Source organism: Herpailurus yagouaroundi, unplaced genomic scaffold, assembly GCF_014898765.1.
Source record: "Herpailurus yagouaroundi ecotype Mexico unplaced genomic scaffold, PumYag 182, whole genome shotgun sequence".
Taxonomy (NCBI): Eukaryota; Metazoa; Chordata; class Mammalia; order Carnivora; family Felidae; genus Herpailurus; species Herpailurus yagouaroundi.
In genome coordinates this window covers 17,751,840-17,778,168 of record NW_024412413.1, presented here as the reverse complement: position 1 = coordinate 17,778,168, position 26,329 = coordinate 17,751,840, and the positions used below count along the sequence as shown (strand labels likewise).

Sequence of the window (26,329 nt, the reverse complement as noted above, 5' to 3'; positions counted from 1 at the left end):
TAGAAGAGGGAAGGAGGTGTGGAGATGGGTGAAATAGATAAAGGGGATTAAAACTACACTGAGCAATGTACAGCATTGTTGAATAATTATATGGTACACTTGAACTGAATATAACACTGTATATTAATTATAATTCAATAAAAAATAAAAATAAAAAAATAGGATAATGTTTATAATGCATCTAACATAGTGTTTAATTAATGTCTTCCTAATATACTTAGATATGAAAAAGTTAGATTTAGATTAAGCTTTTTATTTATTTATTATTTTTTAATGTTTATTCTTGAGGGAGAGAGAGAGAGAGAGAGAGGGAGTGGAAGAGGGGCAGAGAGAGAGGGAGACCCAGAATCTGAAGCAGGATCCAGGCTCCGAGCTGTCAGCACAGAGCCCGACATGGGCTTGAACCTTCAAACTGCGAGATCATGACCTGAGCCGAAGTCAGATGCTTAACCAGCTGAGCCACCCAGGCGCCCCTAGATTAAGCTTTTTATAAAGCAAGATAAAACTCTCTTTAATTGCCAGATATACATTCTAGTCAAGTGTTGATTCTTTTCATTCTTTGAACAAATATTTGAGGGCCTGCTCTCACACATAAATGACATGAGTTCTGTCTTTTATGGGCCCATTATCTATTGTGCATCATTAGTCATAGTCACCACAAGTAGAGGGCTTTTTGCTCCTCTGGGCCTTTGTTTCCTCATCTGTAAAGTGGGGATTCAATGAGAATGTATGTAAAATGCCTAGCACTGTTCTTGATATACAGTCAGTGCTTAGGGGAAGCTGCTAACTCATGTAATATTATGCAGCCATTAAAAAATGACTCACATAGAGTTTTTAATAGCATGGGGGAATTTTCTGTACCATAATGTTTAATGAAAAAAGCCAAGAGTTTAAACTCGATTTTACAGAATAGTTTTGTCTTGCTTTTAACAGTATAGGAAAAGGACTAGAAAGAAATACACAAAATATGAATAATCCCTCAAATATTTTTGTGCATCTGTCTTGCCAGTGTAATAGACACTGAAGAAATACAGGCAAATAAAATCTGGTTCTTCGTCAGGGAAAAGTTTTGATAAGGGAGACATTCACAACCCAGTGTGGGATGAAGTGGAGGGAGAAGTCAAACCCGCCGCTTTGATTTCTGCAATGAAGATTGGAGGACGGTGGTAGCATTCGTTAAGAGAAAAGACAGGATTTAGACCAGGGAAGATGGTGAATTTGGTGTTGGACATGTGATGATTGTCCAATATGGATAATAGGTATGTAGGTCCGGGCGAACGGAAGGTGTAGATTTGGGAGGGTTTGAACTATAGGTGAGGTGAAGAAGAACACTCAGGGAAAGTCTGTGGAGTGGAACGGGAGCCTTAGATCTTGACTGCATCTGGATGGTGAGATTTGGAATGGCTTTTCTTCTTCCTTTGCTTTCTTTCTTTCTTTCTTCTTAAAACTTCCTATAGGGACACCTGGGTGGCTCAGTCGGCTGAAATGTCCGACTTCGGCTCACGTCATGATATCACGGTTTGTGAGTTCGAGCCCCACATTGGGCTCTATGCTAATAGCTCGGAGCCTGGAGCCTGCTTTGGATTCTGTGTCTCCCTTTCTCTCTGCCCTCCCACTGCTCATGCTCTGTCTCCCTCTCTCTCAAAAATAAATAAACATTAAAAAAAGTTTTAAAAATCCTATAATGTGAATGTGTTTCCTACAATGTAACATAAGTGTCTTAGTTAGGATTAGGTTTGGCCACATGTGACAGGAGACCCAAAATGACAGTGGCTGATACTAGACATAAGCTCATTTCTCCCTCACTTAAAAGAAATCGAGATAGAGGTAGTCTGTCCAGGGCTTGCATGGTACTCCACAGTGCTGAATCCAATGTTGAGTCTACCTGTGTTCATGGTCCACAGTCCTCAGCACTTGTCTTCCATTTTGTGTTCCAAGATGGGGGGTCCAAATTTTGGCCATCGCTTGAAAGAAGAGCTGAAGGAGGGCATGTCCTTTCCACTCAAGAACATATCCTGAAAGTTGCACTTGATATTTTGCTTGTGTTGTATTGGCCAGAATTTGGTCACTTAGTCATATATGTGTGCTGAAAGGAGACAGGGAAATGAAACCTTTATTTTGGGAGTCAAGTGCACAGTGAAAAACCAAGAGTCCAGTTAGTGATGCTAATAACATCTTGGGATTGCCTACAGAATAGCTAAGATTGGTTCATCTGAAGATAATGATAATCATTTCCATATAAACCATGCATTTGTCTCCTATTTATTTATTTTTTTATTTTGTAAGTGTTTTATTTATTTTTGAGAGAGAGAGTGTGTGGGGGGAGGGGCAGAGAGCTAGGGGGACAGGATCAGAAGCGAGCTCTGCACTGATAGCAGTGAGCCTGATGCGGGGCTCAAACTCACAAGCTGTGAGATCATGCCCTGGGCTGAAATCAGGCGCTCAACCGACTCAGCCACCCGGGTGCCCCTTTCTCCTAGTTAAATCATAAGTATAGAGGCACCATACTATGGTTATTGTATAATGGTAGTGAGCTGGCAAATACTTTGCTGTCTTAGAAAGACCAGTGACTGAACAGTGACTGAACAATGACTGAACTAGAGGCCTAGTCAACTAACGTAATGGTTAACATTGAACCTTATCAAGGGGAGTAGGAGGTAGTCCAGCCTTACCCATTGCAATACAGCATCAAAAGAGTTTCTGAGATTATTGAAAGATTATTACAGATATTGTAGATCTGTAGATTAAGAAGTTCAGAAACATTTTGGTGGAGAACTACAATGTTCTCATTTATCTTTACAGTGGAAAAGTTGGTCTGAATACATCTACAGTGGTAAATGAGACATAGATCACTCTCAGTTCAAATCAGGGTCTGGAGTACGGGTTGCCAACTGGCAAGATCCGAGGCCACTTCATGAGGTGACTGTAGCCCTCCACCAATGACTTGTAGTCATCAACTGTCTTGGGATTCTGGAATTTTGGCACTTGGGGAAATTAGAGAGGGATCTTCTTCTTGGTATCAACTACCTAATAGGGTTTAACATTTAGAAACTAACAATGGTAATAAACTGTATGGCTGTTCTTTCATAGGATCCAAAAGCTATGGATCACTATTAATGAGTACTCACACAACCCCTTGGCTGTCGGTAAGAGTGGCTGATCTCCAGTTTTTTCAGACGAGACATCCGAGAGTTGATTGCAACTCTTCTTTAGAGCCTGTATCTCCTGAGGTTCTGCTGGCCAGTGGTTTTTGACATTAAAAACATTTTCTTTCCTCTAGAATTGAAATAAGATACCAAGAGACCTAAAACAAGTAGAGCACGGAAAGAGAATATTTCTGCATGTTCTAGTATATGTACATTATGTGTATACGTACATACAATACAAAATGCACGTGCTCATGTTTTTTAGAAGTTCTCATGTCCTTTCCATTTCTTTTAGCAAGTTGTTTAAGGAAATTACATTTTTCTTCCGGCAGATAAAGCACAAGTTTTGAGTAATGGGGATAGATAACTACGGAAAAAGTTGTGCTTAGCCACAGACTGCTAATTAAAAGAAAAATGAATAGGTTGCCCCCTTGAATTAAGCTTTTAATGGCATCTAGTGTAACACATTGTTGCCAGTGAATAAGTAATTTGTCAAAGGAGAAAATCCAAACTCTTAGCCGCTCTGTGGTCTTCCTAGATTTACACCATGCATAAGGACATAATGATGATAATAACTTGGATATTGAGTACATACCGCATTCTGAGCCCTTTATATCTACTTACTCATCTGATTTCCACTGCCACCACATGAGGTGTAGTCACTATATTTATCACCATTTATAGCTGAGTGAATTGAGGCAGAGAGATAACAGAGCTCGCCTAAAGGCATGCATCTTGTCTGCGGCCAAGCCACGCTATGTGACTTCAGAGGAGATTCTCATGACTATTGGGCCATACTGCTTGTCAGTAGAAAGCTGGATGAGGCTGTGGGGTCGGTCAGATGTTTACAAAAGAGTAGACCTGGGCGTGTTTGAAGGCAGAAGGGCTTGAATAGTCCTGGATATAAATAAGATAGGGAGAGGATGTTTAAGGGATGTGGGGTCTCCTAACACCACTTGGAATTGGAATAGGTTGTGGGGTTCTGGTAAAGGTGTGCTGTAGCAGAGGTAGAGCAATCCTTATCCTTCTGAGGTTGCAGTCAAGTCCAAGAATAGAGAAGTGCAGTGAAGAGGAAATGTAGGAGGGGAAGGAGCTTGTACCTGATGACCTTGAGCTTCAGGGGGTGTGTTGGAGCTGCTGCTACCGGCTCAAGACAGCCGTAGTTAATCATTGAGGAATTTTGCAAGCAGGTTGATAGCTTGAAATCAGCCAAAGCAGGAGTACTTGTATCACAGAAATTGACAAATTCAGACTCCCCCCACTTCTCCTGCCCAAGCTGGTTTACAAGAACACCTTTGACTCTCTTCTCCACTCGCATTTGAAAGCCTGCTCCAGTGCCAGCCTACCATGGGAAAGGCACTGTGTGAAGAATATTGTAGTGGAGAGAGAAGATTATGAGACGGCAATCCTGTTCTAGCTGTCAGACCCGGCTTGGGTCACTCACTTAACCTTGGTTTACTCATCTGCAAATGGAAATGGTAATACATATCCCAGAGCATTACTGCATTGATTAACCAAAGAACATAAAGGTCCTGGCACAGAGGTGCTCAATAAATGAGTGTTCTACGCATGGCAGACACATAAACAGACAGTTGTGATGTAGCTTGATGTGAGAAATAAAGGAGTGACTAGTTCCATGTTTGGTTAAAGAAGGTGTCGCAGAGATCATGGTCCTCCACGCAGGATTTCGAAGTTTTCAGGGTGGATGTTTCATGGATGAAGTCTACCCTGGTCTTTGTCAGAAAGCCAGTGTGTCTTTTGGTGTGTGTCCCTATAGCATGATGCTTTCGCCTCTTTCTGGCTCCTACCTCACTATATTATTACTGAATTGTGAGGCAAACAGTGGATTTATATCCTTACTCCAACACAGCTCTTTTGTGACCTTTGGCAAGATTCGTAACTTCCTGAAATTTCAGTTTTTTATATGGTGTAACCTTAAGGTGATTTCGGAGGATTAACTGAGAATGTAGGGAAATGAACCAGACACTTAGCTGCATTGTGAACCTAAAGTGAATTCAACATATATTGATAGTTTCATCTCCGCTTATGCCTCTGCATCTCATGCAGAAACCATTTCTTTCCTACAGCTGTGCCTTTATACGTATTGCTCCCTCTGCCTAGAAAAAATTCTGTTCAAGACATAGAACAGCATTGTGGTAATTGCCAAGGACCGGGTGTCAGTCTCAGCTCTGCCGATTGTTAGTTAGGTGGCCATGGACAAGATAATTATCTTTCTATACCCGAGGGTTTTTTCAGCAAGCACAGAAACATTCTCAGGTATTTCTCCCACTCCCATTACTTTTACCTTCATTATTCCTCAGATCACTTGCTTTGTGAGGCCTTCCCCAATTGTCCCACATCATTATTTGCTTTCCCTGTTTGAAGTTGATGGCCCACCACATTTGACCACCTACTATGTTTCAGGCACGCTCCTAGCCATATTACAGATATTATTTCATTCAGGCCACCCAAAGAGTTCTCATTCATTATCCCCGCTACCCTCTGGGATGGATCAAACCAAAAGGGCAAATTCATCTTTGTAGGAGGGCTGAGAACCCCTGAGAGTTGCCATGTAAAGTCTTTTTTCCTTTCCTCCGAAAAAGATGGAATCCACAAATTAACTAGTATTATCTCCATTGTACAGATTGAGTCTTCCAAGAAATATTTATTGAGCTATTACTATGTGTGGGCACTGTTGTTGTTGTTGTTGTGTGTGTGGACACTGTTTTAAGTACTGAGAACATTGTGGTGAGCATAAGTCATCCTGGACCCTGCCTACATGTGGCTACTTACATTTAAACAGATTAAACCTAAATAAAATAAAAACTTAAGATTTGCAGTTGCACCAGCCACATTTTAAGTGCTCAGTAATCACATGTGGGCTGGACAGTGCTGATATAGAACATTTCATCATCACAGAAAATTCTGTTGAGCTGTGCTGTTCTAGGGGGAGGCCGACATTGATCAAATAATCGTCTATAAAAATATAACTGCAGTTGTGATAAATAGCAGGCAGAAAGAATGCATGGTAACACAGGAGCACCTCATTGGGGGATTTGACCTATGTGGTAGTTTCCTCGGGGAAGGCATGCTTGTTCTCAGATCTGATGAACGACTGGGAGTTAGCAAAGACCTGTGGTTAGGTAATTAAAGAGAATGAAAAAAGGCTAATGGCTGGGCTGTAGAGACGGAGGGCAGATTTGGGTGAGATAAAGAGGTAGAAGGACCAAAGAGGGTCTTGTAGAAAGAGGATAAGGAAGCCTAAGAGAGGCGGAGTAACTGGACAGTCTAGTCACTGATTGAGCCTGGGTTTGACTGAAGTCGACGCTGTGCAATGGATGCACATTCACAGGACTTTGCCTCTGTAATGACCTCCTCTTGCTCCTTTCCTCTTTGAAAATTGCCAAATTTCGCTCTACTAGATTGGTTTCTCAGCATAAAAACGTGCTATAATAATTTCCTTCTTAGATAAAACTAAACAAAACACCCTCCTTGATCCTATGTTGCTCTTCAGCTACTTTCCCTCTTTTGTGTTTTTATACCAAAACTCCTTCAAAGAGTTGGCAGTCCTCACTACCTTCGTGTCCTTTTTTCTGTTTCTGGTTGAGCATCCTCTAATTAGGCTTTGTTTCCTCCATCGTTTTCATAAAAATCAACAACTGACTTCCATGACTCGGTTTGTATCTTGTCGTTATTTCTCATCTAGTTGGTCTTCCTCCTTTGGGGAGCATTTCTTCACTGGCCTCTGAGACACCACATTCTCTTGGTTTCTCTCCCACCTCCCTCCAGTTTCTTCTCAGGCTCCTTTGCTGGCCCCTTCTCCTCCTTTGCACTTTGCGTTCCTGGACCATCCTCATTTCCTTAAATATATTAACTCCCTGGGTAACTTCATCTTGTCCCACCTGTGAAGGTTAATTTTATGGTGCCCCGTCGTTTGACCAAACACCAGTGCAGACAGTTGCTGTGAACGTACTCTCTGATGTGATTAACTCTGAAAACAGTAGACTTTGAGTGAAGCAGATTATCCTTCATAACATGAGTGGGCTTCATCCAATCAGTTGAATGGAAAAGACCTTCAAGAGAAGGTCAGAGAAAAGACCGAGGCCTCCTGCAGAGAAAGGAAGTGAGATTGCCTTTGGACTCAACACTGCAACATTAGGACCACTGGCCTTCCCAGCCTGTTGGCCTGTCCAGTAGGTTTAGGACTTGCGAGTCCCCACAATCCTGAGAGCCAGTTTGTTTCTCTCTGTCTCTCTATTTATATATTCTATTGGTCCCGTTTCTCTGGAGAACTAACATATACGGCATTAAATGTCTTTTATATTTGACTCCCAGATTCTTATTTCTTGCTCTGACTTCTCCCGTGAACTCCAGATTTGCATACTGAGCATCTCCATTCAGATGACAACAGGTCTCTCAAACCAGTGTGGGATCTGTCCCGAACTACTGCTTTCCACCTGCCCCACTCCTACCTTTCCTCCCCCTCCCTGGGTGTTCCCCCTTTCCATTCCACAGTGCCCCCATTCACCCAGTTGCGAAGGCTAAAACTCCTTAGTCATCATCGATTGTTCTCCTTCTTTTACCTTCCTTATTCCACCCACCTGCAACATTTATGAGCTTTACTTTCAAATATCTCTTCTCACTTCCTAATCCAAGCCTTCATTGTCTCTGGCTCAGACCACAACAGCAACCTCCCAGCTGGTCCGTGTTTCTCCTAAGTCCCTACCCACCCTAGTCGATACCACACACAGCAGAGCAATCCTTCTAAGATACAAACTAGCTGATTTCCATCTCCTTGCTTGTGACACTTTGGCTTCTTATTACATTTACAATGAGATCCAAAGTCCTATGGCCTTTGGGTTCTGACCTCTGGCTACGCCTCTGGCTTCACTACCTACCACTTTCTTCCTTGTTCACTGAGCTTTAGACACACTGCTTGCTTCACAGTTCTTCGGACAAGTCAAGCAGGCGTCCAGCTTAGGGCTTTAGTACTTCTTGTTTGCTTCTTCTCCTCCTTCTCCTCCTTCTCCTCTTCTTCTCTTCCTTCTCTTCTTCTTCCTCCCCCTCCTCCTCCTTTTTAAAAGATTCTGATTTTTAAGAACTCTCTACGCCCAACATTGGGGCTTGAATTTACAACCTGAGATTAAGAGTCCCATCTTCACCCACTGAGCAAGCCAGGGCCCCCTAGTACTTCCTGTTCCTCTGCTTAGAAAGATTTCCCCCTTCATAAATCTTGCTCCCTCCTTTCATTCTGGTCTCAGCTCAAGTGCCATATCCTTAGATCTTTCTTGACCTCCCTACCCTACTTTCTTCTTCTTCAGGGTACAAAGAATTCTTTCAAAGCTGTCCCCCCCCCCATGAAGGGGAACAATGAAATGGGGTAGTAACTATGATGGTTGGGTCCAGGGGATCATGGGGGACTTTTTTTTTAAATGTGAAAACTACCATGTGTATGATGTGGGGAATTACCGGGTAGAGAAGAAGAAACTGATGATGCCAGAGAGGGAGGCTAATTTCAGGAATGAAGTTATTGAAGATTGAGGAGGCAAGAAGAGAGGAGAATCTGTACACAAGTGGAATACGCTTCATTAAGTGAGGGTGAAGGCAGGGAGTATGGCAGCTTGGTGGTTGAGTTCTGACTGATTCTGTTTTCTTAAAGAAGAAAGCAAGCAAGTCATGAGTTAACGGCAAGGTGTAGGTATATTAGAGGTTTGACAAAAGGGGAAGAAGCATGAAATATTTGCTTGGGAAACTAGGAAAACAAGTATACCAGAGATGTAAAGGACTGCTGGGAAGCTTTGGGGACACATTGAAGTTTGTGGTCTTGACCTTAAAGTGAAATCACTTTTAAGTTCTGTTTTCTCCAGTGGTGTTTTGCTATGTAAGTAGGGTACAGGATATGTGCACAGCTGGGTTTAACAAGGGTGGGCCTTGCCAAGTCAGTACAATCAAGGAGTCTGGACTTTATTTTGAGGGTCCTATAGAGTGACAAGGTTTGAGCGGAGAAGAGTTGAGTGTCAGAAAGATTGTTCTAGCTCAATGTGGTGGTGTGTGTGTGAGAAACTTATTGTAGGAGGAACAATAGTTTAGTGCAATAGGACCCTTGATCTAATACCCCTAATAGATCTGTTTATAGTGTGCTTAGATGACAGTTCAGGAATGGAGAGGGTCTTTTCCAGCATTTTCTGAGTGCTTACTATATGTAGCAGTTTCTGGAGGTTCTGGGAAGACAAGATAAATCAAACAAGGGTTTGCCTTCCTAAAGCCCTCGTGGATATACGTGATTTATAATGATTTTTAGGTATTTGGGATCTCAGAATAGGGACAGAGCTATCAACACTGGGTGGGAATCAGGGAAGCCCTCCCAGAGGAGATGACATTTCAGATGAGCTTTGAAGGAATCGGCCTTAGGGAGGGTAGATTATTTTAGGCAGGGGAATAACATGAGCTCAGTCAAGAGATGTAAGACATATGTCTGAAACAAATGCTGCGCGATGAGAAATGGTGGGAGATGAGGCACTTCTTCCACTGCCCGGAAACTAAATATAACTAAGGAGTTGGAGTTCTCTGTATTTTGTGACAAGGGTAAGGCATCTGGCCCCTTAATTGCAGCAAGAAAGGTTTGGAAGAAACATGAAGGCTTTTTTTTTTTTTAAGTGGCAATTTGTTTAACTTAAAAAAAAAAACAACTACATGGAGCTACTCTACGTATTTGTGCTATAATTTGCTCACTTAAGAACAGTGTGAAGTTAAAATGCCTTATCTAGCCTTTTCTGGTATGCTGTTAGAAGATACTAACTATGGCAACGCTGACCTGTCATATAAGGATCATAAAAATCAATCCTTATCGCTTGCGTTTAGTACATTATTTCAAGTGAAATGATTTTAAAGTCCATCTCTATCTTGACCTTTGAAAGAAGCTGTAGGTTCTACACATCACAGGAATGAGGAGTTTATGTGCCTGGTTCATGGGACATTATCGTGTCGATTAACTGAGCTAAGGCATATAAGACAGTTAACAGAGGTGGGCACAGCAGCCAGGAGGAAATGTTGTTTTCCACCTGGGAGTCCTGGCTTCTTTCCCTCTCCTTTGCCTCTTGTTTCCTGGACACCTGTGCTAGATCCATACTCTGTTCTAAGGACCCCAGAACAGGTGAGGCACACACTTAGGCAAACCACTACCATGCAAGGAGAGTACCTCCATTCATGTGCGTCGTGAGTGTGTGTATGTGTGTTTGCACAAGTGTGTGTGTGTTCACCAAGACTCCAACCCTGCCTTGGAATGAACTCAAAGGAGCAAACTGTGGTTGCCTGCCACCTCAGAGACGGTGTGGTTTCTCGCAGCCTTCAAAAACCAACAACCCTTTCACCCCTGTGTGCTTCAGTTGGCCAATATCCAAAGCGGTGGGAGAGACATTCATTCATTCATTTATTTATTCAGCAAATATTCCTACTTCCCTACTGATCCAAGGTGCTGAGGAAGAATAGGAGTAAGAGCAGGAAGTATGAGAGAGCATGGCTCACTTGGGCAGCTGCAGGTGGCTTGGCATGAGTGGAGTTAAATATGCTGTTTTCCCTAAAACAAACGTGACAACCCAAAACCTGAGTGGGTTAAGGAGGAAGGACGTAAGGGGGAAGTTATGTGTTGGTGAGAATTTGTCACTTTTCAGGATTAGTCAGAATGGACTAGATGTTTCTTTTAAAAGCCTGGTAATTTCCTTTGGAGTACTGCCAGACTGACAAGTCCATTACGCTAGGGCAAAGGGTCCCAAACTTTGCAGTTCATTAGAATCACCCAGGGAGTTAAAAACAAAAACCAAAACCCCTCGGATGCCCGCCCGGGTCACACCTAATACCCATTCACCCAGAGTGTCTGGGGGTGGGAGTGAGGCGTCGGTGTTCTTCAAGATCCTCTCGTGATCACAACGGGCAGCAAAGTTCCCGAGTCACTGCCTTAGGGCACGGTCCAGTTTTGCTTAACTAAAACACACTTGTCTCTGCGTTCTGGTTCCAAACATTCTTACGTTGTTTTTGCTCTTTCCTTGGGTTGGGGGCGCTCTGAGCAGGAAGAGGATGTGGTGTCACCCAATTAGGAGGTCTCGCTTCGCTAAGCCCGTTGGCGTAGTCGCCAGGGCTGCACCGGAGTGGATTTCTGCTTTGTCATTCTGACTCTGGCGGCCCGCTCCGAGCAGGGCGTGGCTTCTCGTGGCGGCGGGGAGCCCGCCACCCTGCCCCTCGGTTCGCAGCAGTCCCTCGCAGTGTCTCCGCAGTGCCTACGAGCGGAAGGTGGGGGGGCCGCCCTCCAGAAGAGCCCGGCGGCCCGGCGCTCCCCTTCACGTAAGCGGTGGGGACCCAGAAACCCGGGTAGGGCTGCGAGCCTCTGGGGCTGCGAGGCTGGGGACGTGGGCAGCCGTCGGTCGGGTGCGCTTCGAACCCCGGAAAGGGATGTTTTAAGGTGTGTCTGAGTAGGGGTGAAGCTTGGTGTAAGGCGGTGTTCTTGCGGGCCGCGTTCATTGTGTCGCGTGGGTCGGTGGAAGCCGAGCCTGGGCTGGGGAGAGACCGGCAGGCCCTTGTCGGCTGGTGGCTTCCTTCCGCTCGCTCTCTGTAGAGACGGTGTGCAGAAACGTGAGAAAATGGGTGTTTGTATCGTTTCCTACTGTACGAGTGTCGGAATGTAGATGACAATGTGACGCATAGATCGACAGATCCTCCACAGCACTAAAGGAGTATAATAATTTAAAGATGTCTCTTAAGAAATTGTCGCACCATTTAATCCCCGGAAATCCCGAGTTGGCAAAATGTCCGTACCTCCCTATTTACAGTTGGGGAGATCGAGGCTCAGAATCACGTGACTTGCCCCAGGCTCTTCAACGCGACAGCTGCGAGTGGGACCCAGGGCTGGTCTCGCTGTATCGGGCGTACAGGGTTACAGGCGTGCACTGCACTGCCTGGGTTTGAACCCTGGCTCTGCTCTGACGACCTAGCTGCTTTGAACTCGGGCACGTTAGCTTTTCCGTGCCGGCTCTGCCTGTGGGTGAGACGGGCCGGACGGGACCTACTTGCAAAGAGTAGTTGTGAAGATTGAGTGTTGGTAATGTGCAAAGCATCGCAGAAGTGCTAGCTGCCATTGTTGTTGTCAAAGCCGCAGCGCTTCTGAGTTGGTGTGAGTTTTGTGTCATGAATGGGCCGGATGATGTTAGAGTAACTGGAGTCTATTTTTAATTCTATCATTGACTCACTGCCTACCTGAGTTCACCCGTTTGTAAAATTGGGCCATTAGCTCCCGGTCTGTCAAGCAGGGTGTTGCTGTATGGCTTCAAGGTTCTGAAAGGAAAGAAAGCACCCTAAGAGGGCAGAGTGTTCCTAATTTTGCCTCGTGGTTTCAAATTTCAAAGAAACCTGGGAAGTTGGCTTTTGGCATTCTATATAAATGCAGAGTTCAAAGGCAGATTAAATTGGGAGGCGTTTTATAGAAGTGGAGATGACTGTCTTAAGCCTCCTTTGCGAGGCTTCTCTGCTTTGGGGATTTACCGGGATTCGGGGCGTCTGGTCCGGCGAGGCCGCCAGGATTTGAGCGCGGCGGGACCTCGGGTGCGGGAGCCGGCCGCGGACCCTGCGGCCGGCGCGCGCAGGTGTGCGGGGAGAGGGGCCCGGGCCCCGGGCGGAGGCAGGGGGCGGCGCGGTCGGGGACGCGGAAGCCCCGCCCCCGCCGTGCACTTCCCGCCGCGGCCCGGGGCGGCGAGACTGACCCGCGCCCCTCCCTGCTTTTGTGCCGCAGAGGACGCCAGGGGCCTGGAGAGAGCGCTCTCGGAGCTGACCTCGGAAACCGACGTGCCGGTGGTGTTTGTGAAGCGGCGAAAGATAGGAGGCATGGTCCAACCCTGAAGGTAGGGCGGGGGGGCGCGGGGGACATTAACGTTCTCTACCCGCCGGTCCCGGGAGGGAGCTCCTGGAGCCCACCGTGCTCGCGGCCCGCCTTTCGGGGCCAGGGTGGATGTGTGAACGAACCTCCAAACGGAGCGCGTCCTTAAAAACGACAAAGAAGCAGTAGGGGCCAGCTCACGTGTTAATGGAAGTTGATGAGACGGCGGGTAAATTCAGAACTGGGGAGCTTGCAAGGGAATATGTAACTTTTCGTCTTCCAAAAAACGCGTTCAGAAAAATTTTCCTTCCCGACTTTCCCTGCCTTTGCCCCTTCTAATCAATCTAAATAACTTAAATTTTAGCAGCAGTGTAAACTGCTGAAAGTGAGCTGTTTGGAGAAGTACTGAGCAAAGGGGATCAGGAAACGCATATCTTCGTCGGTCCCTATCCTCTTTCTCTTTAATTCACTGGGAGGGAAACCCAGAAGCCCCAGGCTCTGGGGAGAGTAACCTGCAAGCTCCTGGAGTGAGTTCATTTCCCTTCTGGTATCTCTTGTAGCCCAGAGTTAACTATTGGGTGGAGGGAAGAAAGGGAGAAAAATCTTTCCTTTGACCAGTGGCAGGCGCGGTGGCAGTCCTCCCTTAGGACCCCGCACCGTGGGGTGGGTGGGTCATGGCTGTGGTCCCCGTGCATGTTGTAGAGGAATACCCGTCGTGCGTGATGTTCTCCATTGAGTGTGGTTGGTTACCCGGTTAAAACGTCTCATAATCTCATCACCTTGATTCATCTGTCTGCTTTAAGTTTTGCTGATTATCTTTTTTGTCCTTGTCTGTTTGTATCCGTGTAGTTCTTAAGAAATGGAACTCGTGCTTGAACATTGCCTTCTTAGAAGTAAACCTGAGGCCTCAGGTTAAATGTAAAAAGTCTACTTAGATGCCTGCACATTTAGGAAGAATATTAACAATTAATTTGCATTTTTATTTACTACCTTTTCTTCTAAAAGAATCTTGTTTACCATTTTTGAAGAATGGGTGATGAAATAGGAAACACAGACTTCAAAGACAAATGGAAAATTCATGGAAAATAATTAAAGGATAAAAAGGCTTTTAGCTTGATTGAAAGTATTAGTCAGATCTTTAGTTTGCAAGTAAAATGAGACAAAGGTCTATTAATATTACTTTCTGTCTGGATTGTTCTGTTTTCTCCACCTGTGTCATAAATTTGCACTTAAAAAGTTACATGGGTATTTGACCTTTATATAAATTCTACAAATGGTTCTGGTTTTAGCATCGTTGGGAGTAAAAAGAATCACTCTTCTTATAAGCTTTGAACCCACTTTATTGGTATGTTCTGATGTTTTCAATCCATTAATCATAGTTAATTTCAGACATTTAATGAGGTGCGGTGCCAAGGTTGAAAAGTATACCACCAAGTCATAATTAAAATTAAAAAAAGTTATTTAGCACAGTTTTTAAAGTAAGCTTACCACTGTACTTTTTATTATTTATTTATTTATTTATTTATTTTCAACTTTTTTTTATTTATTTTTGGGACAGAGAGAGACAGAGCATGAACGGGGGAGGGGCAGAGAGAGAGGGAGACACAGAATCGGAAACAGGCTCCAGGCTCTGAGCCATCAGCCCAGAGCCCGACGCGGGGCTCGAACTCCCGGACCTGGCTGAAGTCGTGACCTGGCTGAAGTCGGAGGCTTAACCGACTGCGCCACCCAGGCGCCCCTTGTATTATTTATTTTTAGTTTCTAATGAGTCCTAAGACACAACAAAGTAAGGACCACTGGTTTGAAATGTTTGTGAATTTCCAGCCAACTGCTGTCCCAACTTGGGGTTAAGTGGTAGGTTCTGAAAATCTTTACGGAACATTGGGTTTGAGTGGAGAAAAACATTTATTTAGTGGAGAATTGATTTTATAGGAGTAGTGTTATGATCCTAAAGTTCACACCTTAAAAAAAAAAAAAGGTTAAGATTTTATACTTTAATTGCAAGGTAAATAGGGGAGAGGGAGCTCTTTAAAATGCCTGCTTTTCTTTTCTCCTCTTTTCTTTCTTCCTTTGTCTCTCTTTCCCCTAAATAAACACAGCAGCAGCAGCAAAATCTACCTAGCTGTCACAGTGTCCTATAGAAGACAGGGAGTGAGAATCCTGCTTGAAGGCACTTATAAGTCTAGATGACTACCTATAGGAAGCTGAAAGCTTTAAGGAAGTTTGTTTCAGAAATCTAGTCTATGGGCCACCTGCACGGAATGTCTGGAGTGCTTGTTGAATGTGCATGCCTAGGCTTTACCTGAGGTCTTCTTAAGTGAACTTTCTGGAAGGGGCTAGGATCTGCCTTTTAATTTATTTTAAGCAAGTCCCCTCAAGTAATTATTAGGATAAATCTCACATTTGAGACTTACTTTAATGTAGAAGGTAGTTTGGTCAGGGTTGGTTGCTAAATAATTACAATCGGGGAAAACCAAACAAAGTACTACTTTTTTTTTTTTTTTTTATGTTTTATTTATTTTGAGGGAGAGCGGGTGCGTGCGAGAGCATGAGCAGGGGAGGGAGAGAAGGAGAGAGAGAGAAACCCAAGTAGGCTCCGCACCAGCAGCGCAGAGCCTGTTGTAGGGCTCAAACCCACAATCTGTGAGATCATAACTTGAGCCAAAATCAGAGTCTGACTCCACCTAACTAGCAGTGCCACCCAGGTGCCCCCAAAGTACTGCTGTTTAATACCCAAAGGATATGCATTAGAAGATAGCAAATGGTGGTAACTCACCAGGCCACTAACACTTTATACCTGAATAGAAAAATAGAGAAATATGCTGTCTGTGGCCAGGACTTGAATGTGCAGGTGTGAAATTGGAACTAAGGAGCCTACTGAATTCTAAGAACTATGAAAAAATTCCTATGCTCAAAGTCATCTGGCTTTCATAAACATTTTAGTTCCTTTTTTTCTTCCTTTTTTTTAATGTTTAAAAAAATTTTTTTTAATGTTTATTTATTTTCGAGAGAGAGAGACAGAGCATGAACAAGGGAGGGACAGAGAGAGAAGGAGACACAGAATCTGAAGCAGGCCCCAGGCTCCTAACTGTCAGCATGGAGCTCAGTGCGGGACTCGAACCCACGAGCTATGAGATCATAACCTGAGTCGAAGTCGGACGCCTAACCAACTGAGCCACCAAGGTGCCCCTTAAAGGACTGTTTTGATGCTGGGTCTTGAATTGTCTTATTTTTGAAATCTTTGTTTTCATGGATAGTTTTCCCACAGGCAGGGGACACTTAACCCTAGTCTGAGCCACTTAACCGACTGAGCCACCCAGGCGCCCCAATGTTTGTTTATTTTTGAGAGAGAGAGAGAGAGGGAGAGAGAGGGAGACAGAAGAGCCGAAGCCGGCTCTGCGCTGACAGCAGAGAGCCTGATGTCGGCCATGCCAGCTAAACCCACTGAACCATGAGATCGTGACTTGAGCTGAAGTCGGACGCTTAACCAAATGAGCCACCCAGGCGCCTCGTAAACATTTTAGTTCCTAAGGGCAAGATTGCAAGTATTCTTGCAGGGAGCCTTTCTTGTATGTGAGTCAGTGTCTCCAGGATCGCAGAGTTTTGAAACCACTTGTATAAATGCTTGGTGGTGGTATAGAGAGGAAAAGCAAAGTGCATGAAAAAGTGTTTATGGGGATACTAAGTGCAGGACAGAATTAAGACAGGTAGTTTGAGACCATAGTCTTGGGAGAGAAGACTAACACTGGCAACACAGGACTTCATTTCTTCAAGGCCATAGTAGGAGAGATGCCAGACGTAAGGCAGTGCCCGGTTAACAGGGAGGTGAATTATGGAGGCAGTTGTAGGAGGAGCTCAGGCCCGTGCAGAGGTTCGGGCCCCGCGGTCCAGGCTCTACGGGTAGACACTAAGAGGCAGGTTTCCTCCTTTGAAGCCTAACTTCTAACGTTACCAGGAACCAGATTCTTAACTGAGTAGACATCAGGAAATGAGTGGTAATTTAATAACTCCCCAACCATCCCCTTTCTATCTTAGTACTCTACCAAAATTGGCAGAGAACTTCATTTCTTTGGATTCTTTACTCTGACCTGATCCTTCTGGGGAGACTAGTGGTGTACCTGCTGTGGCCGAGTGGAGCTTGAGGCCCAAGGAGAGGGGAAGGGCACCGACTGGCTGACACTAAGAAGGTCGCGGGGGGGGAAGGACTAACAAGATTCAAAAGAGGCCTGGACTGTTAGGACCACAAATAAATTTATCTGGGGCTGAATTATGTAGTAAACTTTTTACCAGTGAATCCACGTTGAGACCCCGTCTCGCCTCCTTCCACTTGGACTGACAGCATGAACCTCTTTCTTGCTGTTCGTTTTCCTTCCACAGCAGTGCTGCTGCTCTGGCCTCTCCTGGCTCCTCATGTGCCAGGGCCTGACTGCTTCCCACATACGTGCCCACCGCCTGTAACAGAGGCTTCTGCCCCGGCCTCCCACTTTGGTCTCCCTCCCTCCCCTTCTCGTCCCTGGGCTGTTGGGAGTCCTCTTCCGATTGCTGCCTCGCTGCCCCTGGGTCTGCATCCAGGGTAAAGGGCACACTCCTTAGCTTGGCCTTCTGTGTGGCAGGGCCTGGCCCCCACCTGCTTCTCTGGTTATCTCTTGCTCTGCTCCCTTACCTATCTGCAGTGGGGCTACCGTTGCAGCCAGAGTCCCTAAAATTTCTCTCCTCTGTTCTTCATTTCAGTTTCTGGTTTATCTTCCTGTTCTAAGACACTTTTCCAACCGCCTCCCTGTGTTACAGTACAAGGCCAGATTTGCCCATTCTTTCCCTCCGTGCTCCCACAGCACCCCCGAGAATCTGCTCTCTGGAAGAGGAAGAATCCTGCCAATTATAATTTTTTGGCTTATGTATCAGCAATGGAGAGTTAGTCTTCTTTGTGCCTAGGCTCCCAGGTCTATATTAGAGTTCAAAAACTATTTAAATGAGCATGCCTATTAATGATAATAGCTACCATTTATTGAATGCCTACTCTAAATGCTCTATTGCCTCATTGATTAAATTCTCACAGTAGTCCTCTGCAGAAGGTGGTTTTATCTAGGTTTACAGAGGAGAAAATGGAGGCCCTGGGAATTTAAGGAACATGCCCACATTACACAGCTAGTTTAAGTGGCAGAACCAGGAATGGAATCCAGGCCTGTCTGTGAAATTCACTGTGTGGTACTCATACTTCCCGGCACTTGACTTTGTGTTACAGCTATTGGGATACATGCCTGAGCTCCCCAGTGTGGTTGTGTGCTCATGATTCAGAGCTGAGCCCATGCATATCTCAGTATTTCTAGCATAGCTCTGGCAAATTGGCATTCATTCATTAAATGCTTGCAGAGTGGAACTGCATTCCTCCGTGCCTACTAAATTTACATTCCTTTAGAACAAAAATGACTTATTTTTGTACCTTCTCTGTGTGTGTGTGTGTGTGTGTGTGTGTGTGTGTGTGTGTGTGTAACACTTGGTATGCATTCAATAAATAATTTGTTGAATGACTGGATGATGGCAGGGGCCAGAGGAGACTAACTTCAAGTGAGGTTATTTAGTTACAAGATGTCTGATTTTATGAAGGTGGACTGTCTGTATCTGAGACCAAGACTTAAGATATCCTGGAGAGATTCTAGGCAGCATATAAATGGCTCAGAATTTTAAAGAGCTGTATAACAGCAGCAGCGGCTACCTTCATTGTTTTATGCAGGTGTGTCAAGGTCAGTTGAGAAGGAAGTCCCATTACATTTATTTAGCTACAGGTACTTTTGAGTACCTGTGTTCTCCACCTTGGGCTAGGCACTGTTTTTGCTATCTGTAACAGAAATCTGTGGGGCAAATGTATATATTTAAAAATATGTTTGTCAACAAATATTTGTATGTGATTATACACATACACATACACAGACTGGCTGGGTTGACATCCAATAGACTCACTTTACAAATGAGGAAACTCAGACTCTGAGGAGAATAAGTGGAAACTAATACAGCACTAGTTCTGACTGGAGCCCAGACCTCCAGTGTGAACTCCTTCAAGGCTGCCTTCTTAGAAACCACATACCCTGTGCTTTCCTGCCCGTCGTCTATCAAAATGATGCTCCCGGTCATTGCTGACTTCTGAGGTGTGTCCCGAGAGGGTTGGTAATTGCTCTCATAACCTGAAAGGTTCTATTCTCAACTCACACCCTTGTTTACGTTTGCTCTTGAGGCTTGGAAAGTCAGCCAGCACTGGGTTTGCTGGTGTCTGCAAAGCGTGTGCCTTCTGACTACAGAGCGAGGGCGGAGGTTTTGTGTACTCTTACTTCACCAACAATAAATCACATGTTATTTGAATAGAACAGTTATTCAGAGCTTCTTTTGGATACTTTTTTTTTTTTAAGAATCTGCTGAAATCCAAGGAACCACTCATGAGAAAAATATACCCGATAATTTTGCATATAAATCTCAGACTCTTTTTTTTTTTAATTTTTTTTTAACTTTTATTTACTTTTGAGACAGAGAGAGACAGAGCATGAATGGGGGAGGGGCAGAGAGAGAGGGAGACACAGAATCGGAAACAGGCTCCAGGCTCTGCCATCAGCCCAGAGCCCGACGCGGGGCTCGAACTCACGGACAGCGAGATCATGACCCGAGCCGAAGTCGGCCGCTTAATCGACTGAGCCACCCAGGCGCCCCAATCTCAGACTCTTAATAGACTGGCTTCAGAATATTTAGTACAGAGGTTTATCTCTTCAAAGTACTATATGCACTCCATTAGTTGAAGACTTCCTAGGTTTTTAAATTGCATTATGTGGCAAGTGCCTTTTCACTGGTATTAGTTACAGTGGGGATATATTCTTGTATGCCTCCTTGTGGATTTAACCTTTAAAATATTTTTCTTTTCCTAAAACAACATGCAGGAGTGAAGCTACTGGTTTGTATACTTCTTTTTTTCCATTTAGTTTATAATGTTTATTAAACATTTACTATCTTTGGGATGATTGAAGACTTACTAATTACCTACTAAGTATTTGAAAATATTATCCGATCTGTCACATAATTCTTGTTCAAAACTTATAGTAGCTTATGGTGTTTAAGTAGTACTATCTCTACCTTACAAATGAGGAAACCAGACACTGAGCAGTTAAGCAACCTACCTAAGAGAAACCTAATAACTAATAATAAGTTAAGATTGGAACCCAGGTTTGCCTTCTTCCACTGTCCATGGTTATTTAAAAAATATGTACCTACCTTGATCATGGCAAAGTTTACCTGAAATACTAAAACACCAACTAAAGCAAAAACGTATGCACACAAACATAACCTTGAAGGAAATTAAGATGAAAGAGAAAATATACCTCATGTCCTGCTATTCTGACAAATCAAACTAGTACTTTGATCAGTAAGACTCGTCTCATCTAGGGAGCCTGGGTGGCTCAGTCGGTTAAGCGTCCGACTTCAGCTTAAGTCGTGATCTCACAGCTTGTGAGTTCGAGCCCCGCGTCAGGCTTTGTGCTGTCAGCTTGGAGCCTGGAGCCTATTTTAGATCCTGTGTCTTTCACTCTCTCTGCCCTTCTCAGAGCTTGTGCTCTGTCTCTCTCAAAAATAAAACAACAACAACAAATTAAAAAAAAGAAAAGACTCTTCTTATCTAAGTATTGAATAGTCACCGTGGCAGGATCAGGGCAGAGAAAGGGCTGGGAAAGAAGGAACAGAAAAGTTCAGGGAGCTAGCTGGTAGCATTAGAAGCATACGTGCTGGATGGCGACCCAGACCTGATTGGCTCCTGGCTTCGGCTCAGAGGTTTCTCATATGCCCATTTGTTATAGATTAATCCTGCAGTAGAACCCCCACTGACCCTCTGGGAGTTCTTTTTTTATTTGGCCATAGAGAGACCTGTTATCTGTGCCATCCATCCCATCACGTTTGTGTTGACCACCAGGGGTTGTGGGAGACCGCTTAAGAGCTGGGACTCGAATGAGTCCGAACTCCTAGCAAGGGACTGGAAAATAGGAAAAAACTGGAGGAAAGAAGAAAGGAAATATAAGGCCATGTTGAGCTCTTGCCAGCAACTCCTGAAAGAGGGAAAAAGGGGGAGGAGAAGAGCTGAATTATTTTGGAGGCCAGGCTGTATGTCATGGTTGCCTGAACTTGTCACCTTACTGAACGAAGAAGGCAAACTTGAGTGATTTCTTCGAAGCACTAGTGTGCTTGTGCTGTTACAATTCATAGAGAAGGTTCCCAGTATAACTGAACGTATGCATTGCGTTCTTCTTTTTAAGCTGCGTTTATATACTTATTACGAGTAATTGGACCTTAGGGTAGAAAATCGCTATTTAGTGATTTCAGGATTCGCAAGTGTAGAAATCCCATTCTTTAAAAGATTAAGGAAAATTGTTACACTTGAGATTTTTGCTCTGTAGCGACATTCAAAACTTGTACTCTAAAGGCAGAGTTGAAAAGGCAAAATATAATGCAAGAATGACTTTTTTTTTTAAGTTTATTCATTTATTCATGTAAGTCATCTCTACACCCAATGTGGGGCTGGAACTCAAGACCCCGAGATGAAGAGTCACATGTTCTCCCAAGCGAGCCAGCCAGGTGCCCCACAAGTATGGCTTTCTGAGGATGATCTGAGTTACACGTTCCCAAGGTTCTTAAGGACAGGGATCCAGCACAGGATTCAGCACTGGAAATCACTACTTAATAATACGATGCTTGTCTTGATGCGTTCTGTTGCTCTGGGCAAGTTGTGTGGGCTGTTATCTCCTGAGAAATCCCTGTAAATGGTATTAATAATGCTTTAGAAGTAGGTTGGGAGAATTATTTTTCTAAACCGTTTTGGAATTCTTAGATGAAAGGCTGTGTATGGAGCACATTGGTGTCAGCCCGTTTTCCCTTCTCTGAGACGGGAGAAGAGGCACCTTGGGGTGGGAAGGTTGGCCTTTGTTTTGGAGTTCTTTTCACAAATTGCTTTCACTGGATTTCACTGGATTTCACAGAAGCTCCCAAGAATATGGTTAACTGTAAAAGGAAACATTTTTGTATTTGGAACTTGGGATTAATTATATGTTTTCATCTAAGATTTAGAACAGATTTAAATAGTTTGTAGTTGGCCAAACTTGGGGAAGAAAATATGGCCCTTTGATGAAACTGGGGTCCACCTTTGTTTTTCTCTTGCTTTTACTGTACTTCAGAGAAGACTTAAACCTGACTTTCTGAAAAGCAGTCAAGTTTTCTTTTCAGTGTGTTGGATCTGTGTTTTCCCACTGATCTGTGAAATTAATATTTTGCTGCCAAATAACTTGCAGTAGGGGCTGGAACAAAGTTTTCATCTACATTCATTTATACATTCAAACATGCATATTCCAATGTATCCATGTGAACACACAGCTTTGCTTGGAAGATTTAAAATCAGATTCTTGCTTTAGAGAAGTTCAGTCTAATAGAGCAGGATAATATATATGCATGAGTAACTATAATGCCTGGTGCTTTTGAAAAATGCACGTTTTCCCCCCTGAATTACCTATACTTAAAATAATGGGGGATGAAGAGTAATGTAAATAGTTTAGAGAAACTTAATACTAGGGTTTACTGTTCACGCATTTGCAAGAAACTTTCTGGTAAAGACAGGAAAAATGACCCAGTCTAGACGCATGGGAAGGAAGGTAGGGCTAATTTACTACCTCTTGGTGCCTTGAAATCAGAATTGACAGGTGCAGTGGTATTTGTCTCCCCGCACCCCCAATTAAAATGGCACCTGTTGAAGTGAAAAGCTTTTGATCTGGGTTGAGAGTGTACTTTTTTGTTCTCTTTAAAAACAAAATGTATTCCTTATTGTTACATCTGCTTTGCTGCTTGTGAGACTGATGAGCTAAATGAGCCCTTTCCCCCAACTGTGCGGGGATTCCCGGTGAATTTTCCAATGTAGTCACTCGATTTACATCATTCGCTTCCTTTTTCTTCCAACAGATTGTGTTTAAAATTTTCATAGCTTTGGGGCGCCTGGGTGGCTTGGTCAGTTGAGTGTCTGACTTCGGCTCAGGGCATGATCTCACAGTCCGTGAGTTCGAGCCCCGCGTTGGGCTCTGTGCTGACAGCTCAGAGCCTGGAGCCTGTTTCAGATTCTGTGTCTCCCTCTCTCTCTGCCCCTCCCCTGTTCATGCTCTGTCTCTCTCTGTCTCAAAAAAATAAATAAACGTTAAAAAAAATTTTTTTTTCATAGCTTTGCTTACCTTTTAGGGTTCAGATTTACTCTCCATTCAGTCTGTGGTCTTTAGCTTTTGGCAAACTTTCAAAGAAACCTCTCTTTTGCAGAGACTGCACCCACTTTATTCTTCCACCCTTGGGTGGTGGAGAACCAAAGGTCACTTGAGTAATGCCTGACCTGCCACCACTTTAGCTCATGCACTAGCCGACACTCTCTTGCCTCTTGCCTCGCAACTGCCTCTGCCCTAGTTTGGAGGGGGGTCTGGCTTTTGAGGGCCCGTGAAGGTAATTAATGCAAACAGCCACTTTGCAAGTGAACTCTGAGAGTTCGGCCTATTTGTAGTGGAGGTTCAGCAACTCACAATGCTTGGCTTTATGGGCAGTTTACAACGCAGCCAGATTCAGTTCTCAAAAAACCAAAACCCCAAGGACGCTGCCTTTTAATCAGAGAAGAACGAAAAACATAGGCTGACCTAACTGCAAGGTGACGGCAAATGTTTTAAAGTGCAGGAGCTTTGACCCTCCCCTCCCCCATTTTGCTATGATTGTCTAGGTATTTCTTTGAAAGCCAGAGGACACTGTCAGTAATTGCTAAAATAATAGCTATCTGTTGAGCGGGTATTATCGTAGTGTGGACAGGGGCCCCATTATTGCGCACGTTCTGTGCTGTGCGGCAGGGAGCCGGTTGCTAACTCGGGTGCGTCTGGGCTCCGCGGGCCTGGGCCGCCGGGAACCGGAGCCACCTGGGGGCGGGGCCTCGGGACCCCGCCAGTGCGCATGGGCGACGTCTGCTCCTACAGACCCCCTTCAATTTCCGCCACGGTCGGAAACGTAGCGAATGCAGTTAGCTGAGTGTCAGCTGAGCGCGCCGGTCGCCGGAATGTCTGATGAAAAAGGCTCCTTGAGGGGAGGCGTGGAGAAAGGAGAGGAGCCAGCGGGGACCATCGCTGGTAGTGCGTTCTCTGTGAAGCGGGTGGAGGACGAGGAAGAACCGATGAAGGTGGAAGTGGCGGTGGGGGCTGATGACTGCCCTGACGACCTCAGCTGCCGGGAGGCCGACATAGACCCATACCTCCTAGGGCTTGCGGATGACGAGGAGAAATGCCGGAAAATCCGCAGGCAGTACCGACAGCTCATCTATAGTGTCCATCAGAACCGTGATGACATAGTGAACACGGCGAGCGACACGTTAACCGAGGCCCTTGAAGAAGCCAATGTCCTGTTTGATGGAGTGAGCCGAACCAGAGAAGCAGCACTCGATGCCCAGTTTCTTGTTTTGGCTTCTGATTTGGGTAAAGAGAAAGCAAAGCAACTGAACTGTGATATGAGCTTTTTTAATCAAGTAGCGTTTTGTGACTTTCTGTTTATATTTGTGGGCCTGAACTGGATGGAAGATGATGAACGTGATGAATTGAGTGGCTGTGATGATAATATAGCTCTTTCCTTCTGGGAGACAGTACAGAAGGAAGCAACATCCTGGATAGTGCAAGCTGAAACATTCCACTTTATTTTTGGTTCATTCAAGTCTAAGCCTTCTGCACCAAAGCCCCGACTTGAACACCAGAAGAAAGCTCACAAAATGGAAGAAAATGGGGCTATGCCTACAAAGCTGAGGAAGTTGGACCTGAGTAATAATCAAGAAGCAACAGAAAAAGAAGTAGAAAGAATCTTGGGATTGTTGCAAACTTACTTTCGAAAGTATCCTGATACTCCCGTGTCCTATTTTGAGTTTGTGATTGATCCAAACTCTTTTTCTCGTACTGTGGAGAATATCTTTTATGTTTCTTTCATTATAAGGGATGGTTTTGCAAGAATAAGGCTTGACCAAGACAGGCTGCCAATATTAGAGCCGATTAATATTAACCAAGTGGGTGAGGGAAATGATCCCAGTTCTTATGGTAGGAGACAAGGAGTTATATCTTTAAGTTTACAGGACTGGAAAAATATTGTGGCAACTTTTGAGATTTCAGAGGCTATGATCACAAACTCATACTAGGGACTTTTGTTCTTAGTATAGGATGTATTTTGTGGCTTTTCCAAAGTATCTCAAAATTGAGAGTAAGATCCAAGCAGAAGCACATAGTGTATTTCATGTAAAGTGAAAAAGTATTTTCAAAACATCAGAAATTGTTTTACTGTGCAATGTATTTTTTTTTTTGGTAGTTTATGAAGTTGTCATGATCTGTTATTAAAAAACATTCATTGGCATGTTCACGGAAAGATTTTTTTTGAATGCCCATTAAGACTTTACCAATAAAAGCCAGTTCTGAATTTCCTAAAAGGCATTGATAATTTACCAAAAACTCAATTTTATGATGCACTGTGATACTACATTGCTTCTTTTGTTACAGGGAACCAAAGGAATCCCGTATGAGGCTCCAACAAGGTTGGGGGAAGAGTGGGTATTAAAAAAAAAAAAAAGGCAAGAAAGACTTTATACATAGGTCAGTGAATAAGCGATGCAACACTATTTTTAAAAAATGTAGATTCCTTGCTTCATTGCAAGGAAGACTCCATAAGATTAATGCGTGGGTATCCATATTCTAAATAGTTTCTCCTGTGATTGGACAAATTAACCTCTACAGTAGATAGGTGAGGCATCATTTAAGTGTGTGCTGAAAGGTAAGTAGGGATTAATCAAAGACAGCAGAGGTATTCTCGGCAGGGGGAATATGGAGGCCAAATAGAGGCCAAGAGTTACAGTCTTTATCTACTTGGTTAATGTCTTCTCTGGCCTCTAATTTCCAAACCCTTTGTGGTTGCTGCTGGTACACAGATTGGCCTTCAGAATCAGTGGTGTTTCATTATGTAACAGCCTTGAATATTCCCAGTTCAATTTTGTGTTTCTTATGAGGGCTTTAAATGCCTGGAAACTATCTCTGTTTATGCTGAAATATATAACTAACTTGCCCATATGTTCTTTACTTCACCATAAAGACTTGTTTTTTCTTTTTGTGGCTTGCAATTATGAATTACAATCTTAGAAGTTATGCTAAAAATGTGGGTCTTTAAGAAAACAATCTTGAAGGTGCAGAGCCATGTCTATTTGTAAGCTACTTTCTTTCTCTTTCTTTCTCTCTCTCTCTCTTTCCTTCCTTCCTTCCTCCCTCCC

At 44.1% G+C, this 26,329-nt stretch overlaps 2 protein-coding genes and 1 long non-coding RNA gene across 4 annotated transcripts in view; 2 read left to right on the top strand and 1 right to left on the bottom strand.

Annotated features, from left to right (window-relative positions):
* The first annotated feature begins 11,307 nt into the window (after positions 1-11,307).
* Positions 11,308-26,329, top strand: part of TXNRD1 (thioredoxin reductase 1) — a 101,535-nt gene continuing 86,513 nt past the window's right edge. Inside the window, exons 1-2 of one of the 2 annotated variants that reach the window (XM_040491032.1) lie at positions 11,308-11,483; positions 12,925-13,033. The gene's annotated coding sequence lies outside the window, so the exon portion shown is untranslated. Of the gene's footprint in view, positions 11,484-11,582; positions 11,602-12,924; positions 13,034-26,329 lie in introns of those variants that run through there. The other variant, XM_040491033.1, reaches the window with a different exon arrangement.
* On the top strand, positions 23,231-25,496 carry EID3 (EP300 interacting inhibitor of differentiation 3). Its single transcript, XM_040491034.1, has one exon. It carries the CDS (start codon positions 24,056-24,058, stop codon positions 25,211-25,213), a length of 1,158 nt encoding a protein of 385 aa, XP_040346968.1. The 5' UTR covers positions 23,231-24,055; the 3' UTR covers positions 25,214-25,496.
* The window catches only part of LOC121040506 (uncharacterized), a 6,861-nt gene continuing 4,532 nt past the window's right edge, over positions 24,001-26,329 (bottom strand). The window contains exon 3 of the long non-coding RNA XR_005795338.1: positions 24,001-24,011. This is a non-coding gene — a long non-coding RNA (uncharacterized LOC121040506). The remainder of the gene's footprint in view (positions 24,012-26,329) is intronic.

Excerpts from the sequence above, each read along its gene's own strand:
- EID3 (XM_040491034.1), top strand. The coding sequence starts at position 24,056 with ATGCAGTTAGCTGAGTGTCAGCTGAGCGCGCCGGTCGCCGGAATGTCT.